This window comes from Halictus rubicundus, chromosome 2, assembly GCF_050948215.1.
Source record: "Halictus rubicundus isolate RS-2024b chromosome 2, iyHalRubi1_principal, whole genome shotgun sequence".
Classification (NCBI taxonomy): Eukaryota; Metazoa; Arthropoda; class Insecta; order Hymenoptera; family Halictidae; genus Halictus; species Halictus rubicundus.
The window spans coordinates 19,460,622-19,482,983 of NC_135150.1; the positions used below are offsets into that span (position 1 = coordinate 19,460,622).

Here is a 22,362-nt window from a genome sequence, read left to right on the forward strand (position 1 = left end):
AGGGATTGTCATGCAACTCACGAGATCCCTTTCGAGCACTTCCTGCACTGTCCCTATATCGAGTGCGATCTCATTCCTAGCGGCCATGAAGTCGTCAGCACTGCTGGCATGTTTCGGGTTCAAATGCCGACAATAGGTTCTCGCTAAGTCCTGCTTAGGCAGCTGGATCGCCAATTGTCGGTCCCTGTATCGCTCACCGGGTGTGCCCAACCTGGGCACTGAGATCTCCGGCAACATTGCGAAGTACTCGTCCACCTGCGATTGCAAAAACAATCAGTATCAAGGATAAGATCACTGAAACTTTAAGTGATCACAGATTAGCAATCTCTATTTCCTATCTTATGCCCAATCATCGTCTGTTCATCAAGAAATAGTAAACATAGCTCCTCTGAGGCACCGCTAAGTATTACTATACCTACTACAATTAAGAACAATTTCTGCGTAGCTGAATGTCTTTGCGTTTAATAAATTGCTAAACGCTCGACTGTGATACGAGTAAATTTACATTGTTTCGTATGGAAAGAACGAAGACAGTTCTATGCAACGAAAATATTTTATGTCAGATAATATTTCTGAATTTTGCAGGCAAAATAGCTTCTAGCGCAAACGGTGAAAAATTGTCTATTCCAATAGAAAATCGTCAATTTATGCAAGTGGCTCCGATAACTCGATCAACTTCAGCCGACTTGCTACTTGACTCCAGAGCTTCCTGAAAATCCTACGACCGACTAATATCAAGAAAAACGAAGTCGATCACTGTCTCCTAAACCAAATTACTGTTCCCAGCCGGTCCTGCTCCTCTATTTCTCAAACCACGTCTGATACATTAAGAAAACTCGTAGAACGAGAACGTCTGGTGACAAAAATCGTCCATCTGGAACCGGCGATAAAAGACTCGTAAAATGTGAGTGGGCAGAGGGAGAGAGAAAGAGAGAGAGAGAGAGAGAGAGAGAGAGAGAGAGAGATCCCGTGGAAACGATAAAGCATCCGCTCTTGGATGATAGAGGCCAGCCTCAACTCGCTAATTCACAGCGGTCGCTTTGGAAAATATTGGAAGCTGGAAGCCTGCCAAGCGTGCGTGTGCACGCGGCCGGCTTCTCGGACCGTGAACGGCTGTGTAACAGGCTAGTCCCGACGATCATAATCTCATTAGCCGCGGTTTCCCCACTGATCCGTAACGCGTCGACGCAATAGACCGATCGGGCCAGCCGGACGATTGAACTTGAACGTTCGTTTATTGAATCTGAGAGCGATCAGGAGATCGGATCGAATCGCATAGAGCTCTCGCTAGTCGAGAAACAGGAAACCGGGTCGTGTAAACGTCCGAATTTCGGGCAACAGGTTTTTCCAATGAACGAGGTGTCCAATCAATCGCATAAGATTCCCCACCTATAAACTCTCCCATTATTGGATCGAATCCGACATCATTGTGTACAATGTAGCAATGTAAAGAAACAGTCGTGACGCGACTCGCGTCACGCAATTACCTTTTCCGATAATCCCCTGCACTATTTATTTTACTGTTACAATAATTAGAACCTTTTTGTGGTTTTTCATTTCCTAGAAGAAGAATATGCTCTCTAATGACTATATTTAGACAATAAGCTAAATAGAATTTTATTTCGGTTTAAAGGAAATTAACAGCATAGGATAAGGGACCTCCAGTTACCGTGGGGCTACTAATTACTGTGACTATATTAATTATACTTATTTATATATAACATATGTGTTAACTGATTTGAATGAAAAAAATTCAATATCTCTTTTTTAATGTTCATTAGGCTTTAAAAATAAGTATAATTAATATGGGCACAGTAATTGGTAGCCCCACAGCCATTGGGTCCCTTACTCTACATATGTAGTAGACTCTGTTCGAAATGTCCATCGCGAGTCTGACTCTATGGTGCAAAGGGTTAATTACAAGTAATGGATATCAAAGCGCAAACAACATGCAACGAACGAGGTTCGCGTAAATAACGGATATTTGATCAATAGTGAACGAGAACCTACTATATCTTTAATGTTTACTAATATTTAATAACCTTGTGTGCTGGCAGTCCTGGAGGAGCCCATGCGAGACCCTTCGCTCGGGGATCGAAGCCGACTGGCGAAGTGGACTCTTCGCCCTTCAGGCCCAGACGAGACCTCACCGACACCCATTCTTCGTGGCACACGTCGTGCGCTTCCCTTGGACACTTACAGCTCGTGCAGTTTTTCCTGAAAAGAACAAAATTTATGTTAACTCCTCAGCATCCAATCTTGGCGAACCTTTTCTACGGGCCAGGACTTTATCTTTGCGATTTTTAATGTTAGCTGTGTGTGACGAGTATCTTCGCGATGGAATAAAATGAATTACTCATGTTGAAATTGTTGTGAAAATTAAAACACTTTCGGGATATTTCAAAATACAGTGAATTCTCGATATATGTCAACAACACTGGTCTTGCTGGTGTTATGTTTACACTCCTTGGAGTCCGAGGCCTGTCGAGCTTCGTGGCCCCCCGCGGGATATACCCCGCGGTAGTGGGGATAATTCCGCGACGTTTATCATCCAGGCCTTGGCGACATATATAGAGAAATTACTGTATTTTGAATCAACAACGAAGCGAAGAAATCGAAGCGGGCTCATTGTGATCAATAAAGTACTTAAACATTCTTAGCACCCACTCATAAACTGAGCTACACAGCTGAGAGATTAGGATAGTACATTAGGATTAGCACAACTTTGCTAGTCGTCGTTCTTTTGTTCATACTTTATTTTGTATCATGCTGGGTCTCTCTAGACTCTCCAGATTTAGAAGTTAGGTGTTCGTCGTGACAATCTAGCAAGGTTAGGTGTATACACCATGACAATTTAGCAACGTTAGGTATATATACACGTTCAATTTCCACTGCAATTCCAAAGTGGTTCCCAGTGAAGAAGACATCGCCATGTTGGACGAATCTATTAAACCGAAGATATCACGGACGATAAATATTTGTCCCCGGCGCTTCATTAACTCCAGACACACGCCACGGCCCTGTCGGAGCCTCTAATCAAGTTTTATTGCAGCCAGACGCCGTGACGAACCTCGCGCTAATCGCCTAATTAATTCTCGTATCGAACCACCCTCCCCTACACCACGTGTTTCCGATATTTGACAAATATCGCCAATGCACCTCGCGGAAATCGTTCGTTCAATAAACTTCTCGTCGAGCAGGCAACTATAAAATCTCTCGCAAGGCTAAAACTCATAGAACGTGCGCCGGCGACGATGAATTATAGTCCTCGAGTATTACGTTTCGCGAGGTTAACGAGGCGTTAACGTTAATTTGCATAGTTCCGCGGCGATTCGCGGACCTCGTAAAATATCGGTCGGGCAGCTTATCGTGCCCTAACAAGAACGGGAAAAGGAAGAGCGCGAAAATTCTTTATCGTCGAGGAGCTGTTTTGCGAGCATTCGCGGACGTGGACCGGGCGAGTTACGGTCCGCCAGCAAACAAGGTGACCGTTCCACTGACATTACGGGCGTGACATTATGCTAAGCGATCCGCCAAGCCCCGGGGGACCGTTTCCGAAAGGCGACGTCTTCGAGGAAAAGTCCCTAATCATTTCTCAGCGACACTTCGTCTTGGCACGATTCGCAGAAAATCAATGAAGACGACAATGAATATACTCTGTCGCTCAAAAGTACGTGGACACTTGTAATTTTTTGAGAATCGATGACTTAAATTAATTTTATTTAGTCTATCAGCATATACTATTATACGTGGCTACTGGACTGCGGATCTTCGGCATTTAAGACAAAAATTGGTAGGTACAATTCAAAGATGTAGTCATACCCTACAGTATCGCGTATCGTCCTACGTGTATCGTGTAATCATACCTGTCCTACACGCTGCATGTCAGAAAACACGGGTTTGGCAGCGACAAATGCAATATAGAGGATTATACTATTTTTTTAAAAATAATAAAAAGTAAAGTAGTTTTGTTATTAGATTAGTAGTGATCTCCTGGTCTTACACCGATATACCAGAGTCTTGTTATGTTTACACTCCTTGGTGTCCGAGGCGTCTCCCAGCATTAGTGGGGATAATTCCGCGACGTTTATTATCCTGACCTTGACGACATATATAGAGAAATCACTGTATTAAGTTTCATACTAGTTTAACACTAGGTTTACGGAGCACTAAAAGTGAATATTTTACGTTACTTTATAAAAATAAGAAGAATGTGTCTATTCAAGTTTTTTAACCATTTTTTAGATAATATACATATACCTGAAGAAATAAATTTGTTGAGTAATTCCACGTAGGTGGATCTTCATAATCTCAATAATCGTAAATTAAAAATATCAGATCCCGTCATTTTGACGGGTCCCGTAAACCTAGTGTTAATAAGGTAGTTAAACGAAGGAACATATTTTTATGTGGCTCCTGTGTCTTGAAATCGATGCAAACATTTTTTATTTTGCATAAAGATCCGCAGTATAGCGACTACTATTAGCAAAGGGTAGTCTGGTTTGCACCACCACCACCACTATGCTAGGTGCCTAGTTTCGCCTTGCATCTCGAAGAAAAATAGTAACAATTTTACAAGTGGTACTGATAAACTACGTTTCGTAAATCAGGTTCGAGACGCTGGTCTAAATTCAGCTGCTCTCTCGTACATTCAGAAATGTTGAGATTCAAAATGACGGGTTCCAAATTTTCTACAATAATTCTGACGTGTACGCATTCGCTCGAAATATTGTCGCCACAATTCGGGATCGATAAAATCGTGTCAGCGAAGTGATCGTCGACAAAATGAATTACCAGGGGCGACCCAAGTCCCCCGCCGGTCCTCATTTTCGCGATCTTAGAGTATCGAGTTCCCGATCGACGAAAATATCGGTGTTCGCTCCGGGATTCGCGGTTCTATGAAACCCGATTTTATGGCGGCCCATTAACGCGGCCGCTGCCACTGTTAAATTTAACGAGCTCTCATCCTCGCCCCTTCGGATTTCGTGGATTTACGAGCGACTCGGAGCAACGTCCTCCGCGCCGCCATCTTTTTTTTTCCTACCATCCCCGCGCCTCTTTTTTTTTCGCGACGATAAGGGAGCCCGGACTTATCGGCGACCCCTTATCGTCCGGTTATCGACGAATGCAGAAAGGAAGGTAGGCTGTTGTTGGTATTAGCTCGACCTTCGAGCCGACACCCGGAAGGGTGCGGTAGAGCGAATGCCACCGGCAAATGCAACCCCCTTCGTTTACGCGATTGACGTACGACCATTAGCGTGTGCCGCCTGCAACAAGACTTTTGCGCAGCGACTCGCTCTCCTGATGCAATCGATCAGACAGGGGAACGCCTTCGACCGTAAAAGAACTATCCACGGCTGTTCGAACTATCCACGAACGCTTTTGCGGCCGATCGTTCGGTGTGCGTATCCGTGGGAGGCTCGGAAGTTGACATAGTACGCGATTGGTGCCAAATATCAACCCGTCCGACATCAACAGGATGCACAGAGCCATCATCGTGCGGAAGACTCTTTTTATAGAAATATACCAGACCGAATTAGCAACCGGTACTCACGAAAAATGCAATCACTGTCTCGGTGATTCCGAGGTATTCTCATTTTCGAGACACTTTTCGACGCAAATGTTTAGGATTTTTTTCAGAAAAACTATCGAATCCTTTGCATTGAGATTTTGCACACATATTTATTGGTACTTGGGGTACACGTGTGATTTTTTTCAAGTAAAAATAATCAAAATTACGCGAGTTGTATATTTTTCTTTTATAGAGTATGTCTGGATAACAGTAATTTTTGTAACATTCTCAAACCTTGTAAATATCAATAAAATCGGATTTAATAGATTAGCAAGAAAATTGTGTCATGCATAAGTGACAGACGTGGCACCCTTAATTAGAAATTAATTTGACGGGCACTAGTGTTACACGTAGAAAGGAGCTATATTATTTTCCTTATTGGTCACATATTGCGCACACGAATTAATCATCGAATGACAGGGCCAGTGGCAAAATGTCTCGGGATAGAACAGCGTCTTATCAGGGACGGGCAAATTGGGTCACTATCTTCTATATTTTCGTACCGCCCCTAAGCCAACTCCCAACAATGTCTACTATACTTTCTTACGTCCACCCTTCAAATCTCGAGTGACTTGTCTCATAAAAAGCAAATGCTCTCCGAGGGAACCGCTCTACGCCTAACATTTCGCCGGATGGACTACTCCCGGGTAAATGGCAGCAATCGTGAGAAAAATTGGAAGGGAGGACACCTAAACTGCGGCGCTGGAAACTATGGGGAGACTCGATGAGATACAGGGTGTCTGGAAATGATTTATGTACTTCCAATTTATCGGACAGCGAAGTTTCTCTATCCTGAAAGACTCAGGTATCCATGCTCAATTGTTTCCAATCCAAAGTTGTTTTTTAAAGTGGCGAAATTTTTGAGCGGAGGCGGCCAATATGGCGAGGTACCATGAACATTAAAATTTGAGAGAGTTCCAAGACTTATGGCATCGCTCCATTTTCAACTTTATAAAATCTGTAATACACTTACACCACGAAACTTGAAATTTGGTGGACCTGTAAAGCACCTAGAATGGCGTGGTCTTCTTTTAAAATCGAGCGTCAAAACTGCCAAACGGTGTCTGCTCTATGTCCGTTACATTTTGCAACAAGACAATTTTTGGTGGACGTAAAGGAAAGTTCACGATTTTCCATGTATCTTATACAGTCGTTATTTCAATGACAAACGAGTTTCGCACATGCCGAACATACTCGGTCACGCGAAAGTGAGTTTCCGCGGGAGATACTATTTTCGAAAGTTGCAGAGTTTCGCGTCGGGGACAGACAATATGGCGCCTCGCCGCGAACTTCGAATTTTCAGAGACCCGTGGCAAATCCGGTTACACTTTTCCCCGCAAATTTTCTTGCGCCCTAAGGCAGGTTTCTTAGGAACACCCTGTAGAGAGCTTCCCAAGCACGGCTCTTTCCCGAAGAATGCGTATAATCGTTTAGCAGGAGGAAGTCGTGCTCAAAGCATCGTCCGCACGCGCTCCGTTCTTTCTGTCGCAGTAAAAATTTCTCTAAATAATTTACGAGGTCTCGGGGCCGTCACGCCCGCCTATTTGCGTCGTTTGGGAACTATGCCGGCGCAATTAATTCCTCGGACGATGTATAAACCGAACGATTTGTCGCGGCGTTCCGCGAGCGAAAAAGAAACGGACTTGTATTAATGGGGCACGCGCCGCGAAAAGAAACTCCGAGGGAAGAACACCCTTCGGAACCTCTAACGCATTCGACGCACTCCATCTGCGCAATCCTTCAACGGTGACGTTGCGCGATTTTGCGAACCTTGTTACAATCTTCCATCACGCTCCGCGAGTCAATAGATGCGTTAGTACACTGGTAGTAGAGAACACTGTGCCAGAATTCAGAAATTATAAATAGTAGTGCCTGTTAGAAACTCTGGTGCATAACAATGAAAAATCGATTTTTGTTTCCTGATAAAAAGCGGAAATTCGACATTCCGCCGCTTTCTCGTAGCCTCTTCACCGATGTGAATCTATCGTATGCCGAAGAATTGTGCTTCCATCAATCTTAACGCTAAACCGCTGATTATTTGGCAAAATAAAAATTTTCCAAATTGATCTTAAAGAACAGGAGCTGAATGAAAATGAGTTTCCTTTTTTAACAATTCTAGGAAGTCTCTTTCTGAGATTTGTAACAAAAATGAGTAGGCCCAATTTAAAGTAATACTAGAACCTACTAAAATTATTAAAGAAAGAATGTTTTACTTGGCCCCCGTCTACTAAAATTGATGGGCAAAATGTTTAATTCGCATAAAGATCCGCAGTCGAGTCATAAGTGCAGAAAAGTCCGCGGTCTACTAATGACATTATCAATATTTTAAATGCCAGAACTAGTCAGATTCTGATGATCACTTTAATTAGACTCCACCCAAAGCCACGCCCCTAGTTACCTAACAATCAGCTCGAACAGCTCGAACTGGCCAAAGACTTTGCAGTAAAGATGCAGGACCCTGACGCAGGCCCACTTCATGCCAGGCCAAGGTGCCAGACTAAGGTCCAGGCCCTCCTCCAAAGGGCACTTGCCAATCGCAAGGCTCCTCTTCAGTTCCGCGCCGGAAATCGTTGGGAATCTGTTCTTCCTGTCTAGCATAGGGTTCCTCTTGCCCCTAGGCATCTCTAGAGATCCAGGGATCAGTCCTCTTTTGATCTCAGCGCCGGACAAGGTTGGATATCTGTCCCTACGGTCCAACGACGAGGTTTTCCTGTAGTAGTCCTTCTCCGAAGGACACCTGGCCCTCATTGTTTCCAGGATCGGAGGACTCATCGGACGCTTCTTAGGTTCCGGAATTTTCACCCTGATGCCTTGAGGCTCTGCGCCAGGTGTTGGGACGCAGAACACTCGCACCTCCATTTTGGGGCCCTCCTGGCTGGGCCCCTTCGGACTCATCCTGGGACCCGCCGAAGACAGTAATTGTGGCGTCGTGTGACGCCTCTGCAGCTTGTCGTTCAGGGTGACCAGCTTCGCACTGATCCTTCGGACTTCCTCATCGTTGACCCTTCCCCCCACCCAAAGATCCTCTCAAGATGATTTATGTTCAATTTGATGCGACTTCGATTTGGTCCGGTTTTGAAATGGTTGATTAGCGGCAGTTGTCTTTCGTTCCTCGTGGAGAGTCCTCAGCCGACTGACAAGTTCCCCGTGTCATCGGGATGACATCCACATTCCGGGGATAGACGTTGTTCACGGCCGAGGTTTCTGGAAAATCACGCGCGAGATACTTTCTCCGGGCAAAAAGTTAATTGCCGAACGAACGATGGAAAGCGGCGATCGAACGTTCCTCTCGCGTGCGAACCGCAATACCATCTCCTCGATTTTGCGCGGGAAACGACCATTAACCCCCTCAAGACAGGTTTTTTTTTAACATGCAGAGTGAATTATAACACTAAACACCATCGGCTGAAATAATTATTAGACTGCGGATTTTGATTTATAATCAAAATTCTCTGCATCAATTGCAACACGTAGAAGCTGCATGGACACTAATTTCTTTTCTTCATAATTTTCTAAATCTTCTTTTTCTTTTTAAATAAAATTTCTTCAACTTCTATTGTGTTCCACTCGATGTGGTCATTTTTGTCATAAATGCATCAAATCCGCTGTCTTCTCGTTATCCATTGACTTCATCAAAAAATTGACAATCATTTAGTCTCAGGAGTCCTCGAAGGATTGGGAGATAACGAGGTAACGATGGGACGAAAGGTACAGTGAATTCTCTGTATATGTCGCCGAGGCTGATAAATGTCGCGGAATTATCCCCGCCGTCGTTCTTTACACAAGTAAATATCATCGGAATCATATCATATTTGGTATCATTTTCATTAGAAAAATGCCACGAATATGTTGGCGAAAGTCCGGTAAAAAAATAACGAGAAATAAACAAGTTTTGTTATTGGATTAGTAGTGGTCCCACACCGATGCACCCGATTCGTATTATGTTCTTCTCTATGTTCGGCGCGGATCAAAGAATAGTGTCTCCTGGAGGATGATCGACATCATCAAGACCCGTGTTGCTGACATATATCGAGATTTCACTGTATCTCGCGACTCTAAAGAGACTGGCGCCTCGGACTTCCGCGCGGGAAGCTTATACGTAGTTCCGTATGGAGTACGATTGTTTGTTTGACCGTCGGCGAGCGGTCACCGGAAAAATTATAGCGACTGGACGCGAGCGGATCGGCGGCGAACGCTTGTGCGGTTGGATTTATTTTCATTACGGAAATCGCCACGGTTCACGAAGTCGCTCGGTTATTTATAGAGGATCCTCGTTGCGAGCTTCGTTGTCGGGCTCGGGAGAAAGGGCGCGGGAAATCGGAAGGGCCTGCCGAAAAATCGAAAAAGGGCTTCGTCCTAACGCGTCATCTTCAAACCTTCCCCAATCTCTACATGAACTATTTGGAACGATCCGTCGGAACAGTGTTTCAAAACGAACAAATCATTTCGTTCATTGAAAAAGAAAAGCATGTATTGCGCATCGAATCAGGCCACGGGCTAAGCACACACAATCTTCTAGTCGAGATTAACCGGAACACATTCCCGTTTCTTTTCCAGGAGCGTCCGAGTCCCCCCGATTCGATGAAAAAGAACGGATTACGTTACACAACGATAATCCTCGCGTGGCACGAGGTCCTCTGTCCTTTGAGCGAACGCGGTCCAACGAGGCAAGGATCGGCTGGCTAACCAATAAAATCGGAGTGCTATACGTTGTCGTGCGGAGATTATCTCGATAAATCCAACACGGCAGATAACGGTACGGCTGGTCAATCTTTTTCCTTAGAGCAGGCGAGCAATCTATCGACCGGTTTGCGTGCGGAAGAAACGGAATAGAGACGTGTCCGTCGGTCTCTCGAAATCTAGCTTCTATCTTTGGTCGCTGGGCCGTCCCGGTTGCTGCTTAAAGCCCGTAATTACCGGCTGGTTACGGACGAAGCGGGGCCTAACGAGGCTCCATGGAAATTATAGGATGATTAATTGGCTGGCTTCGATCGTGACTGCCAGGAGGCGGTGCGACGGCGACTGCCGTTGGTATTCTGGCTCGTCTTCGGACACGCGTCGATACAAATTTTGATCGTCGTCGTATAGGAGCCGCTTCGTACCTCGGACATATAAATAACGATTTGGACAGCGTCGGCCGCGTGCCGCAACCTCGGAATTGACGTAAGCGAAATGGCAGCAGGTATAATCACCGTGTTCGAACGTGCAACAGCCGCGATACGCACCCGGGGGCCATTAATTGCTTAATATAATCGAATACACGGTCGCGGGGAACGCGATTCTCTTTCTTCCATTTCTGAAATGGCGTTACCTGGAAACCGGCTATTCCGTCACAGGTGAATCATCCGAGAAAGAGAGAGAGAGACAGAGGGGGAAAGGACAGAGGTCGGGCTAGTTAATCGACGACAGAATCGCAACCCAGGCTAATTCGTTTGCCAGGAATACGATCTCGAGCTGCTTTGGGCCCGAACCGATGCACTCGATCTCACTCGACGGAGGAAAAAAGAGAACCGTGAATCATCCGACGCGAAAATTCACGTGGTCGGTGATCTCGTGAGCTTCTCGCGGAGCTTCAAGGAGGCCGATAAAAGCTTCGCTCTGCCTCGATAAGGCGCTTCGCTCGCTCGATACCACGCGTTATCGGTACACGTTCGACGAAATTGCTACGATGTTTGCCATTCGCTGTACCCACCGCCTTCGGGCTGTTCTGTATCGCGACGAGTGCTGGATTCTTTGCTTGTTTGATCGCGATGCACTTTGCGCTGGGCAAAAGCAATTTGTGGATATTGCGCAGGCGGGTTCACGGTATGCTGCAGAATTTTTTGGGAATTTTTTGACCGCGGTAAATATTTTGTTTCTTCGAGAAGTTGGACAATGCTCCTCCGTGTGGGATTTATAGGACTTTCTCGCGTTGTTCTTAATTTATATACGCTGCTCTGCAGATATGGTAACTTGAGTTTGCGAACATCAAACTGGATGGTCTAGGCTGTGGTGGATAATTTTTTGAGAATTTTTTGACCGCGGAAAATATTTTTTTTCTCTGCGAATTTGGACAATGTTCCTCCGTGTGGGATTTATAGGACTTTCTCGCGTTGTTCTTAATTTATATACGCTGCTCTGCAGATATGGTAACTTGAGTTTGCGAACATCAAACTGGATGGTCTAGGCTGTGGTGGATAATTTTTTGAGAATTTTTTGACCGCGGAAAATATTTTTTTTTCTCTGTGAATTTGGACAATGTTCCTCCGTGTGGGATTTATAGGACTTTCTCGCGTTGTTCTTAATTTATATACGCTGCTTTCCAGATATAGAAATTTGAGTTTGCGAACATCAAACTGCATGGTCTAAGCTGTGGTGGATAATTTTTTGACCGCAAGAAATGATTCTTTGACATGTGCATTTATTATGCTCCCTTTAACGTTCGCGAAATTGTAGGGCTTCCTCGGTCCACCACTCACTTATGCAAACTGCACTGTAGGTGCAGCAATAATAGAATATGAAACTAGAAGGTGTACTCGACGATGAATAATGTGTTGAGAATTTTTGAAACAATCGCAACAGTTCTCCCGAACAGTCTCCTTTAACAAATTCTAGAAGTGAGAAGTATTCAGAACGATTTTTCTCGATTTCTCGTCAGACCCTGAAGCACACATCTCCAAATTTTGCGCAACCTTCGCAACAACGAATTGAACGAACGATTAACGATTGACAGGAATAGAACGAACTGACGAGTCTCCACGGTGATTTTTAGGCCAGGGGGCTGTAGCGATGGGTAACGGAAGAATTCGACAGGAATTTCGCTCCTAATTTTAAAGAGGCGGAGGGTAAGCGTTTTCGCAGCCTTGGAACTGCAACGCGAACATTTTCCACGGCGTGCACGTCGCCTCGGGAATGCTTCGGCAAGCAGAGAGCACACAGAAAACGAAACGTGTGTAAGTACGCGTTATGCGACGAGCAAAAAGTCTCGGCGATCGAGGAAGATCCGAATCGCGGTTATTTATACCGTCTCTCGCGAAGACATCGACGATGCTCGGCCCTCGATGGACGAAGGATGGGGAAATCGTTCGACGAAGCCGGTGACAGGTGTCACTTCCGGTGGACAAGGGGGTGAAGAGGAGGAGGGGATGGTGATAGAGAGACAGGAAGCTTTCGGGGCTGGGACAACACGTCCAACTAGCGGAGCGGAGCTAACCATCGCGGATCGGACGGCGCGGCTAATGGCTATTAATTAGATAAATGTTCGCTATATTAAGCGGCGCTGATGCTCGCCGTTCGAAATAGCTCCGTCCTCGGATAACACGCAGTTTCGCGTTGTTTCGTCTAACCCAGACCTGGCGGCGCGATGTTTCGTCTGCCGCCTATCATCGATTGTCCTCGACCCTATCTTCGAGATACTCTTTTTCGCGAGGCGCCACCGCAACTAGTTCTGCCAAGGAAATCGGTTTCGAATCGTTAGGGGTAGTTGGTGTTTAACCCTTTGCACTCGCCTGACCGGATCACTAAAAATGACTTCAGAAAACCCTTCTATAACGTGAAGCAAAAATTGCGATTCGTATCAAATTTAATTTAATAGATGCCCTTAACACACTGAATTAAAATGTACCCGGGTTTCGACAATCGAGTCGGAGACTTAACAGAAAGATAAAAACGACGAACCAATAAATCAAGAAAATTCGACAAGTGGCAGCCACTCATAAGAATAAAATGACAAACCAAGAAATCAGGAGAAACCGTCAAGCGATTGCAACATTCCAGCCAATCATGATATTAAAAATAGAGAAACAATAATTCGGGGGAAAAACATCAAATCACTGTAGTCGTTTAGCCAACCACAAACATGAAAACGACGAACAACTAATTTAGAAAAAATCGACAAGTCGTTGCAATTTTCTAGTCACCCACAAAAATGAAACGACGATTCAATAAATCAGAAGAAATCGACAAGTGGGTGTAATCTTCCAGCCAACCATAAAATTAGGAATAGCGAACCAATAAATCAGGAAAAAATCATCAAATGATTGTAGTCTTTCAGCCACCGACGACAATTCAGACGAAGTACAACTAATTTAGAAAAAATCGTCAAGTGTGAGCATACTTCCATCCGAACCAACAAATCAGGAAAAATAACCAACTGTGGCTACGAATCCAAACTAACAGACCAAAATCATGCGAACCCAGAGGAACGTTCGACCAGCTCTCCGCAGGAATATAAATCGCGACGCACGTGTGTACACACACAGGTATGACGCACAGTTCACGTTGACCACGGTCTCCCGACAGCACAGGTGCGACAGCAGAAAGCTCGAAGCTTTCTCCGAGGACCGTCGAAACTGTATGAAAGCTTGCGAAACGGTTCAGGAGGGGTTCAAGGGCGCGTAGGGTTCACAAAGCGCGTTCGCGGCGGCGCGGGAGATTCAAAAGTCGTCGACGATGGCTGGCGGGACGGGCCACGCGAGACTGCATTCGCAGAAGGAGCGTACTTCAAACTGGCGCCATGAGATTCGACGGGGACGCAGATAGGTGTGTACCTATAGTTAATACCGGGTGGCACGGGAAACAGGAGCGCGAGCAGAGTGTGGCGCACGCGCGGATCTCTTTGGATCTTGGTTGTCGTCGAAAGCTCGCCGACACGCGAAGCTCCCACCTTGTCGTGTGGGATTGCAGCCGAGACACGAGTGGAATTAGAAGCGGGCCGGCCGGCCGCGCGATTCACCGCGACCCGCGGCGATCCTCGATCTCTTCTGGATCGACGATGATGATGGAACTCTGCTCAATGCGTGACGGGTCGTTCCAATCATCTTATTGCTTCTCATTGCTAGACTACGGATTTTATGCATTTATAACGGAAACGAATAGAGACAACTTGAAGCGGACAAATTAAAGAAAATTTGAGAACATAACCGTATTAGGTTCCGCTTATTAAAATTTAAGTATTCTATTTCCATTGGTGCAAAAAATTTTTATTTTGCAAAAAGATCCGCTGTCTACTTCCTACATTTTGTGTGCAGAAATGTGTTACTTCAGTTGCGTTATGAGTTTATTGAAATTTCTTCCTATTTTTTAAAATTTGCAGTCGAAAAGCAGAGAAGCAGCTTCTTCAGATATTACTAATTAAAAATTCAAAATGATTAAAAGTTCAATTTAAATAAAGCTCTGGTAGCTGCTCTTAAAAGGCTATCCTCGATCTTTTCTGGATCATTGATAGGGATGGACTAGGATGGACACAATACGTAACAAAACGTCTCACAAGTCGTACGGTTGTGCAATAGTTACAGTTATTTATTAACTTTTATTTAAAATCGTTTCTAAAGGTAATTTTTAAAAATCTTTTGTCTCCTCGTTTATTTATACCTGACCTTTCCTATTTCAACCTTCTACAAACATACTCCGCTCCGTCTGTAATCATCGATTCGCTTCTCCAGCGTCAACCCTCTTCAACGAACGGAAGATTTCCCTCCAAGGAACACGATCTCTCAGGGACTCCCATGATGCCTTTCTAACGCTCCCTCCCACGGGACGATCAAGAGAATCCCTTCGAAGGATCTTTGCAAGCGTCAGCGGAAGACCGTGAAAGAGCTAAACTGTTCTAGAAGCTCGACTTAGAAACGGATCGGTGAATCCTGTGACACGTCGTAAACCGTTATCTTTTCTCCTTGGGAAGTAGACGATTGCGCACCGGGGAGACTTTATAAAAAGGTGTCGAGCGTGTGAATCGCGGTGTAAAGTGTAAAACGACGCCTCGGCATTTCGCTATCAGCGCTTTCGATTGTGTCGATCGTGCTCGTCGATTATTCCGCTTCTCTCGAAACGTCGTGAAACGTTCTGGGCAAACGTTTCCAACAAATTTTGACATTTTCAGTCTCGCATGGTGAAGACCGCGGAGCAATCAAGTTATCCCACTGAGCTCAAAATTTGCTAGCATTTTTACCGATTGTTCGTAAACTTTACGTAGATTTTTCTGACTGGAAGCTAGTCATTTTTTAAACAATTCCTTACCTAGAGGACGTGAAACTTTCATAAAATTTAGGTAATTCATCAGATGCGTTAAAAAATGGAAGGAGATTATCTCTAAATATTTTAACAAATCAGGAACCATATCTTTCCTGTAGGCAAAACGCCTGCAAGCTTTTGTTTCGACGAATCAAAAATGGCTCTATATCTTGTCTGTACCGAAACGTTTACATTCAGCGAGCTTCCGGCGATCTCTAAACGCTGCAACAACACGAAGAGACATATTTGCTTGTTCACAATCTCAGCCACGTGGCAGGATCTAGTAAAATGGCGTTTCGCAAAACACGTCCCATTTGCTGGCGAAATTACGGGAGCAACATAGTTCCGCCGGGGATAAATGCGCGTTTACCGTCGCCCCGTTTCGCTATTAAGATACGTTCCGCGAGAAGATAAGTCTCTGCTCGGCATTCTGCTTTAATTATCGCGATTACCGTTTATGCAACGCGGACACGGTTTCACCGGGACGCGGAAGAGACGAGCGTTGTCTTTGGAGAGTATCCTATACACTGTGCAGAACACAGGCGCACAGTAGCGGATCTGCTTACAATTTTGCGGCGTAAACCGTGCTGGTCGCTGTTTAAATTGAAACTCCAATAAACCGCGGCGAGGAACACGTGCATCGGACCGGTCTTGGAATTTTCTTTTAATCGCTCGTTATGAGGAATTACGGGGTGAACGCACCCGGAGGAAGTTCACGCCTCATTTCCGATGGAAACCTGTCGCGGTCACGCGTTTTCCGTTGACCTACGCGTTTACGTAACATCTCGTGCTAATAACGCGAGATTTCGAAGAAGGCTGCGCAGAATCGCCGCGAAAGCATGACATAACTCGACAAGAGTTTGGCATGGTTGGCCGGGGACGTCGTGACACGCAAGACAGCCTGTCGTAAACATGCGTGGTCGCTTCTGCATTTCCCGTTGAACCCGCGAACATCTCGGCTAACGACGAAAACTAGCCGAAATCCGCGACTCTGCATTCTTCCCTGCACGATTCAGCGAAGTTCTAAATCCTTGCTCTGAAAGATGACGTCTACGAAATATGAATTTCGGATGCTAAACGCGATTATGACGTCCGTGAGTCATTGCGCGTTGACGTGTGCACAGAAATGTCTTGAGTCCGTCATGAGTAGGTTGCCGATTTCTATGGAAAATAAAAATTGCCTGCACTTATTACAAGACACAGAAACCGTGTAGGCATTCATTTTCTCTCGTAAGAATTTTGATAATTGAGTAATATGATGGTATTCTTCAAATCGCCCGATATCTATAATAAATGCATAAAGTCCAGAGTCTAGTAACGACAAATGCGAATGTTCAGTGAACTTGTCATTAGATTGCGGATTTTATGCAGTTACAGTAGAAATCAGTAGGTGCAATTTAACGCAACTCATGGAATAAACAAAGTGCAGAGCTTCTATGTACGACCCTACGGTCTTTTGCTCGTTCGGAAGAGAAACGACAGTGATCGGAGTCCCGAAGGTTTCGAAAGACCGAATTGTCTATTTCGATCCGAAAAGAAACGCATCCCGGAAGTTTCGCGAGTCGTGTGCCATCGCTCGGCAAAAGACCTGTGAAAATAAACGACACTGCGCGCGCGCGCGAGCGCGCGAAAAGGTGCGCTTCGCGAGGATGCTCGAGAATCGAACGCTACCGGGAACAGAGTTCGAATCACCTTGGCAATGAGTCGGTGACTTATTCTGGTACGGACGTGAGTAAGATTTATCTGACGGGGTCATATATTTTGGCTTTGCCGCGGTTCTCTAGCTAGGAGCTCGAGGCCGAGCGGGAAACAAGCCGCGAATGGCTTTGTAACAATAAGCTTTCCCCCCCCCCCCCCGCAATTTCGAGCGGCGAACTATATCGTGACATTGTACAGACCGACTTCCATTCTCATTCGCATAGATTTTCGCGGAGCGAACTTGCTGCTTCCACTGTCACTGTGTTCCCAGCATTGAGTACTATGAGAACGTATAGAGATGTATAAGAATCTCTGGCAAGACCTTACAATGTCTAAGAGTGTACAAGAATATACAAGAATCTGCAAGAATATGTAAGCATGTACAAGAATGTCTAAGAATGTATACGAATGTCTAAGAGTGTATACGAATGTCTAAGAATGTGCAGGAATGTCTAAGAATGTGCAGGAATGTACAATAATATTATGCAGGAATGTACAAGAATGTGAAGAAATATACAAGAATGTGCAGCTATGTACAACAATATGCAGGAATGGCTGAGAATGTGCAGGAATGTACAACAATGTGCAGAAACAGCTAAGAATGTGCAAAAATGTGCAACAATATGCAGGAATGGCTAAGAATGTAAAGGAATATACAAGAATGTGCAGGAATGTACAACAATGTGCAGAAACAGCTAAGAATGTGCAGGAATGTGCAACAATATGCAGGAATGGCTAAGAATGTGAAGGAATATACAAGAATATGCAGGAATGTACAACAATGTGCAGGAACGGCTAAGAATGTGCAGGAATGTGCAGGAAAGTACAAGAATGTGCAGGAATGTGCAAGAAAGTACAAGAATATGTAAGAATGTCTAAGAATATGAATATCTAAGAATGTGTAGGAATGCCTAAGAATGTGCAGGAATGTTTAAGAATGTGCAGGAATGTACAAGAATGTGTATGAATCTATAAGAATGTATAAGAAAGTATGAGAATGTGCAGGAATGTACAAGAATGTGTATGAATGTATAAGAATGTATAAGAAGGTATAAGAATGTATAAGAAGGTATAAGAAGGTATAAGAATGTATAAGAAGGTATAAGAATGTGTAAGAATATATAAGAATATATAAAAATGTATAAGAATGTACACGAATGTACAAAAATGTACAAAAATGCACAAAAATGCATATGAATGTGCAGAAATGTACAAAAATGTCTAAGAATATGTAAGCTTTCTGTAAGATATTTTCTGTTGGCATTGTCTTCACATTTTGTAGGTTCTCGTTATTATTAAAATTCACACGTCTGTCACAAAATGAAGTAGATTACAATTAAGACCTAGAACAGTCTCAACACTTCTGCACCTTGCGTCAAGGTGCAAACTGTCGCTAATCCGACGTCATTAATCGCGACGGAATCGTAAGAAGCCGCTGATAAGGGCACGAGGACCAGTCTCTCGATTCGCAACGGCGGTTACGCAAAGTTTCAAGAGTCGCCCGCAGGTTTCGCAGAACCGCTGTCTGAAATACGCGGAACAGAGTTGCAAAATCTGTCCGCCTCGTCACGACCTGGAAAGGCCGGTCCGCCGATAAATTCACGGCGAAACGTTTAAATTCCTGTCCGGTTAATTCCTGCGCGCCGTGAAACTGCGTTACGGATTGACGTTGACGAAATCCGCGGAAATGTAAACGCGATTGACGCACACCAACCAGAAATATCTTCCTCAGTCATGTTCACGAGTGCTCGGGTGATAATTCGAACTTGTGTACGTATGCGAGTTACCCGGTCACAGTCGTGCCCTCGTCATTCTATCTTACGCTTCTTCGGTGTTATCAGTTCGTGGAATTTGTGAGAAGAGTAACGTACAATTGATAGGAGGTTGCTGCTAATAAGGGTTCGTGAACCGTGAAGAGAGGTGACCGATTACTGTCTCCAGCGTTTCTTTTACGACCCCATTAAACCTGAAGACCGGAGAACACCGTTGAACGAGCTGTATCCCCGTTTGCGGCGATAATTCATTTTAACAGGCCTGGCGTCAATCTGGAAACGAACTGGCGCCCATTTTGCCCGAGAAATTACAGTTTTCTAGACGATGTTTCATCTATAGTCGACGGATAGGTACTAAGTTGTCCCTAAAGTTCCCGAATCTACGTTCAACATGGTTCTTTGAAACTACCAACATTGGGCAATTATTGCTCAAGCTATGTCCACGCTGATGCAACATCAAGTAACTTCTTGTCACACCTTGTTGCCCTCTTCTTCATTTATTCGATAAATAAATACCTTCAGTGTGGATATAGCTTAACATTCTACAATTTTAGAACAGCTATAAGTAGACAATTGTAAATATTCTTCCGAAATTCAAACAGGAATGTTAACGAAATTCGTGCTAGTTTTAGCATATCCGGGTACCAGCTTGACAACTCGAGGATTATAGTACCGGTATGGAAGCTACGAATTTCAACACTGAGATACACGGAAGTAACATTAACAAATCCCAAGGTACATCTAAAGATTACAAGTTCTTTTTAAAAATGAGTGTCCCTTTTACAAATGGCAAAATTGTTGTAGGTTTCTACTTTCTTGAACAATAGTACATTTACATTTGGAGCACATAAATATGCACTTAAATTGCGACGTTTAAGGACGATATTGACATAAAGGTTCTAAAAATATAGAAAATTGATCTGAATCATTAACGGAAATATATGTAGTTAAACAATATTTATGGGGTTTTCAGGCGATGACACCTGCAGGAGTATCAATAAAAGAATGAATGAACGTTTCAGTTCTCAGCTTCTCTACTTGCTTCTAAAATTGGACACTCTTTCTGTTTGAACAATCATCCCGAATGATTCGCCCACGGTCAAAGATGAGAGCAGATAAAGACAGTGTTTCCCAATGAATCAACCAGAATGATCGTCCAAAACGAGCGGGTGCAAGTTCATCTATACTCCCGAGTCTTCTGAGAATAAACCTGCCTAAGAATCTTTCTCGACTCGTTCCAGCTGTCCGAATCGTTTAGAAGAAAAGGGTCTTACTCTATGGGCACGTTATTGTTGGACGAGTCATCGGCGACGTAATCAGGTCGGTCCTCTTCTTGGATATCGGGCGGACCAGGAACAGGGAACGCGTTTCCCAGTCCAACAGAGAACGCTCTTCTGCCCCCTCGTCGTCTCATAGCAAAATTCCGTTCCCTCGAAGGAAACCTAGGCGTTTTCTTCCTCATGTCGAACAGCTCCTTCACGGACAAACCGTCGTCCCAGACCATTTTGTGCGCACTCGCGAAAACTCAGGATACGAAAAACTGAAAGTCGGCTCCGGTGTCCGATCGGGTCGGGCCTCGAGTGGGGACGCGAACGGAAACTTTTCACAAGTGCGGAAAGAAAGACAGTCTAATCTCCGAACAGGCGAACACCGGTGTTTATCGGTCGACGCACCGGCGTTATAGTTATCGCTAGATAACGGCACACGACCGTCGAGCAGTCTCCGGAAGTGAGAACGAGCTGGTCCGACGACCGGCAACGACGACACTGGAAAACGAACACACATTCGTAAGCGTTCAGCTATTAGCCAAACGACGACGACGACGACGACCACGACGAGAGAAGCTGGATCCCGTGGCCGGCAAATCGAATTAATTTAATGCGGTTATGGAATCTGCCGGTGTCTTCCCCTCCCCCCGCGCGTCACTCCGCTTCGCTTCGTTTTGCTTTGCTTCGGACAAGTGTCCGACCGGGCGCGTGACGCACATGGCCGTCGTTCGAAGAGAAACGGAGCACGACGATCGTATGTACTGTGGTCCCGATCGGGATTTAGCAGTTCAGGATCGATAGACAGTTATTAGAAGAAATGTCGTTGAAGACGTCTGGATGATTGTTAATAATTTTTGGAGTAACGGTTTCGAGTAAAATGGGATAGAAAACTGAGGAACGTAGATGCAAAGTGCTCGGCGATAAAAGAGCCCTTTTTAAACAATTCTTCGATAAAAATTAAAACATTCTATTGGAGTATCTTTGGAGGGAAATTAGAAGAAATATCGTTGAGGATATCTGGTTTCGAGGAACCGGTTCCGAGGATATTCGTTGAGGAATAAATTGTATGTATTTAGGAAAAGTAGATCGAATGCAAAACAGTAAAAACGAATTTGGAGATACTATTGGATTGTTTCCCATTTTGTACAATTATTCAACTAGATATGAATGTCTATGTAGCTACTGTAGCTTGAAATTGATACAATTTGATAATATTGTCGGTCTTGGTTCAACGTGAAACAGGATATAAGTGAAACATAATTCTAAGTCTTTTGATGTGAATAATCACTATATTAAATGGCAGGTGATTCCATTCAATTCACTTTCATGTCGAGCAAAATTAAATTTCTGAACTGCTAAAACGACGTGGCCAACAGTGGATCGTCAGCAAACTGCGATCCTCTAATTACTCATCGTTCCAAAGTCGAACTGAACACCTTTGGACCACTACTGAAATCGAAATCGCCGGCCTAGCGAATAGAAAACTGCACACTTTCAACGCTTCAGGTGTATCAAACCGATTCCTAGATTTAGGCTTTTTATTTCTTATCGATTTCCAATAATCCGGCATTTTTGCTGCAGAAAATTGATGGAATTGATTTACCGCGATCGTTAACTCTGCTGATGGAAATCAATGGATGTGTGAAGGCCCCAATGATGATCCAATAATTGTTCGAGATTTAATCTTCTTATAGATTACCGATTTCGAGCAGCTGAACAGATTTGCTTTGGAAAATTAATAAAATTGATTTGCACCGATTTTCAACCCATAGAGAACGTTGTAACGTTGATTATATGAGATTTAAACTTCTTACAGGTTACCGATTTCCAGTGGATTCAAAGTACAATGATTCGATTCACAAAATTGATCAATTACCACAATTTCCAACCCTGCTAATAGAAATCGACGAATGAGTTAAAGGTCCCAATGATGATCCAGCGATCGCGAAAGATTCAGGTTTCCTTCAGGTTACCGATTTCCAGTAGCCAAATATATTTTCTTTGTAAAATTAGTAATTTTCATTTGCCACGATTTTCAACCGATAGAAAACGATGGATGTGT

At 44.3% G+C, this 22,362-nt stretch overlaps 1 protein-coding gene across 5 annotated transcripts in view; it reads right to left on the reverse strand.

Moving 5' to 3' along the window:
• The window catches only part of Lmpt (four and a half LIM domains protein limpet), a 138,920-nt gene that overhangs the window by 46,603 nt on the left and 69,955 nt on the right, over positions 1-22,362 (reverse strand). For 3 of the 5 annotated variants that reach the window (XM_076805803.1, XM_076805797.1, XM_076805804.1), the window contains 2 exons: positions 2,043-2,217; positions 22-255 (listed from right to left, as the gene is read on the reverse strand). In XM_076805803.1, the coding sequence (XP_076661918.1) occupies positions 22-255; positions 2,043-2,217 (409 nt within the window). Of the gene's footprint in view, positions 1-21; positions 256-2,042; positions 2,218-7,970; positions 8,758-20,306; positions 20,773-22,362 lie in introns of those variants that run through there. The other 2 variants (XM_076805802.1, XM_076805801.1) reach the window with 2 other exon arrangements.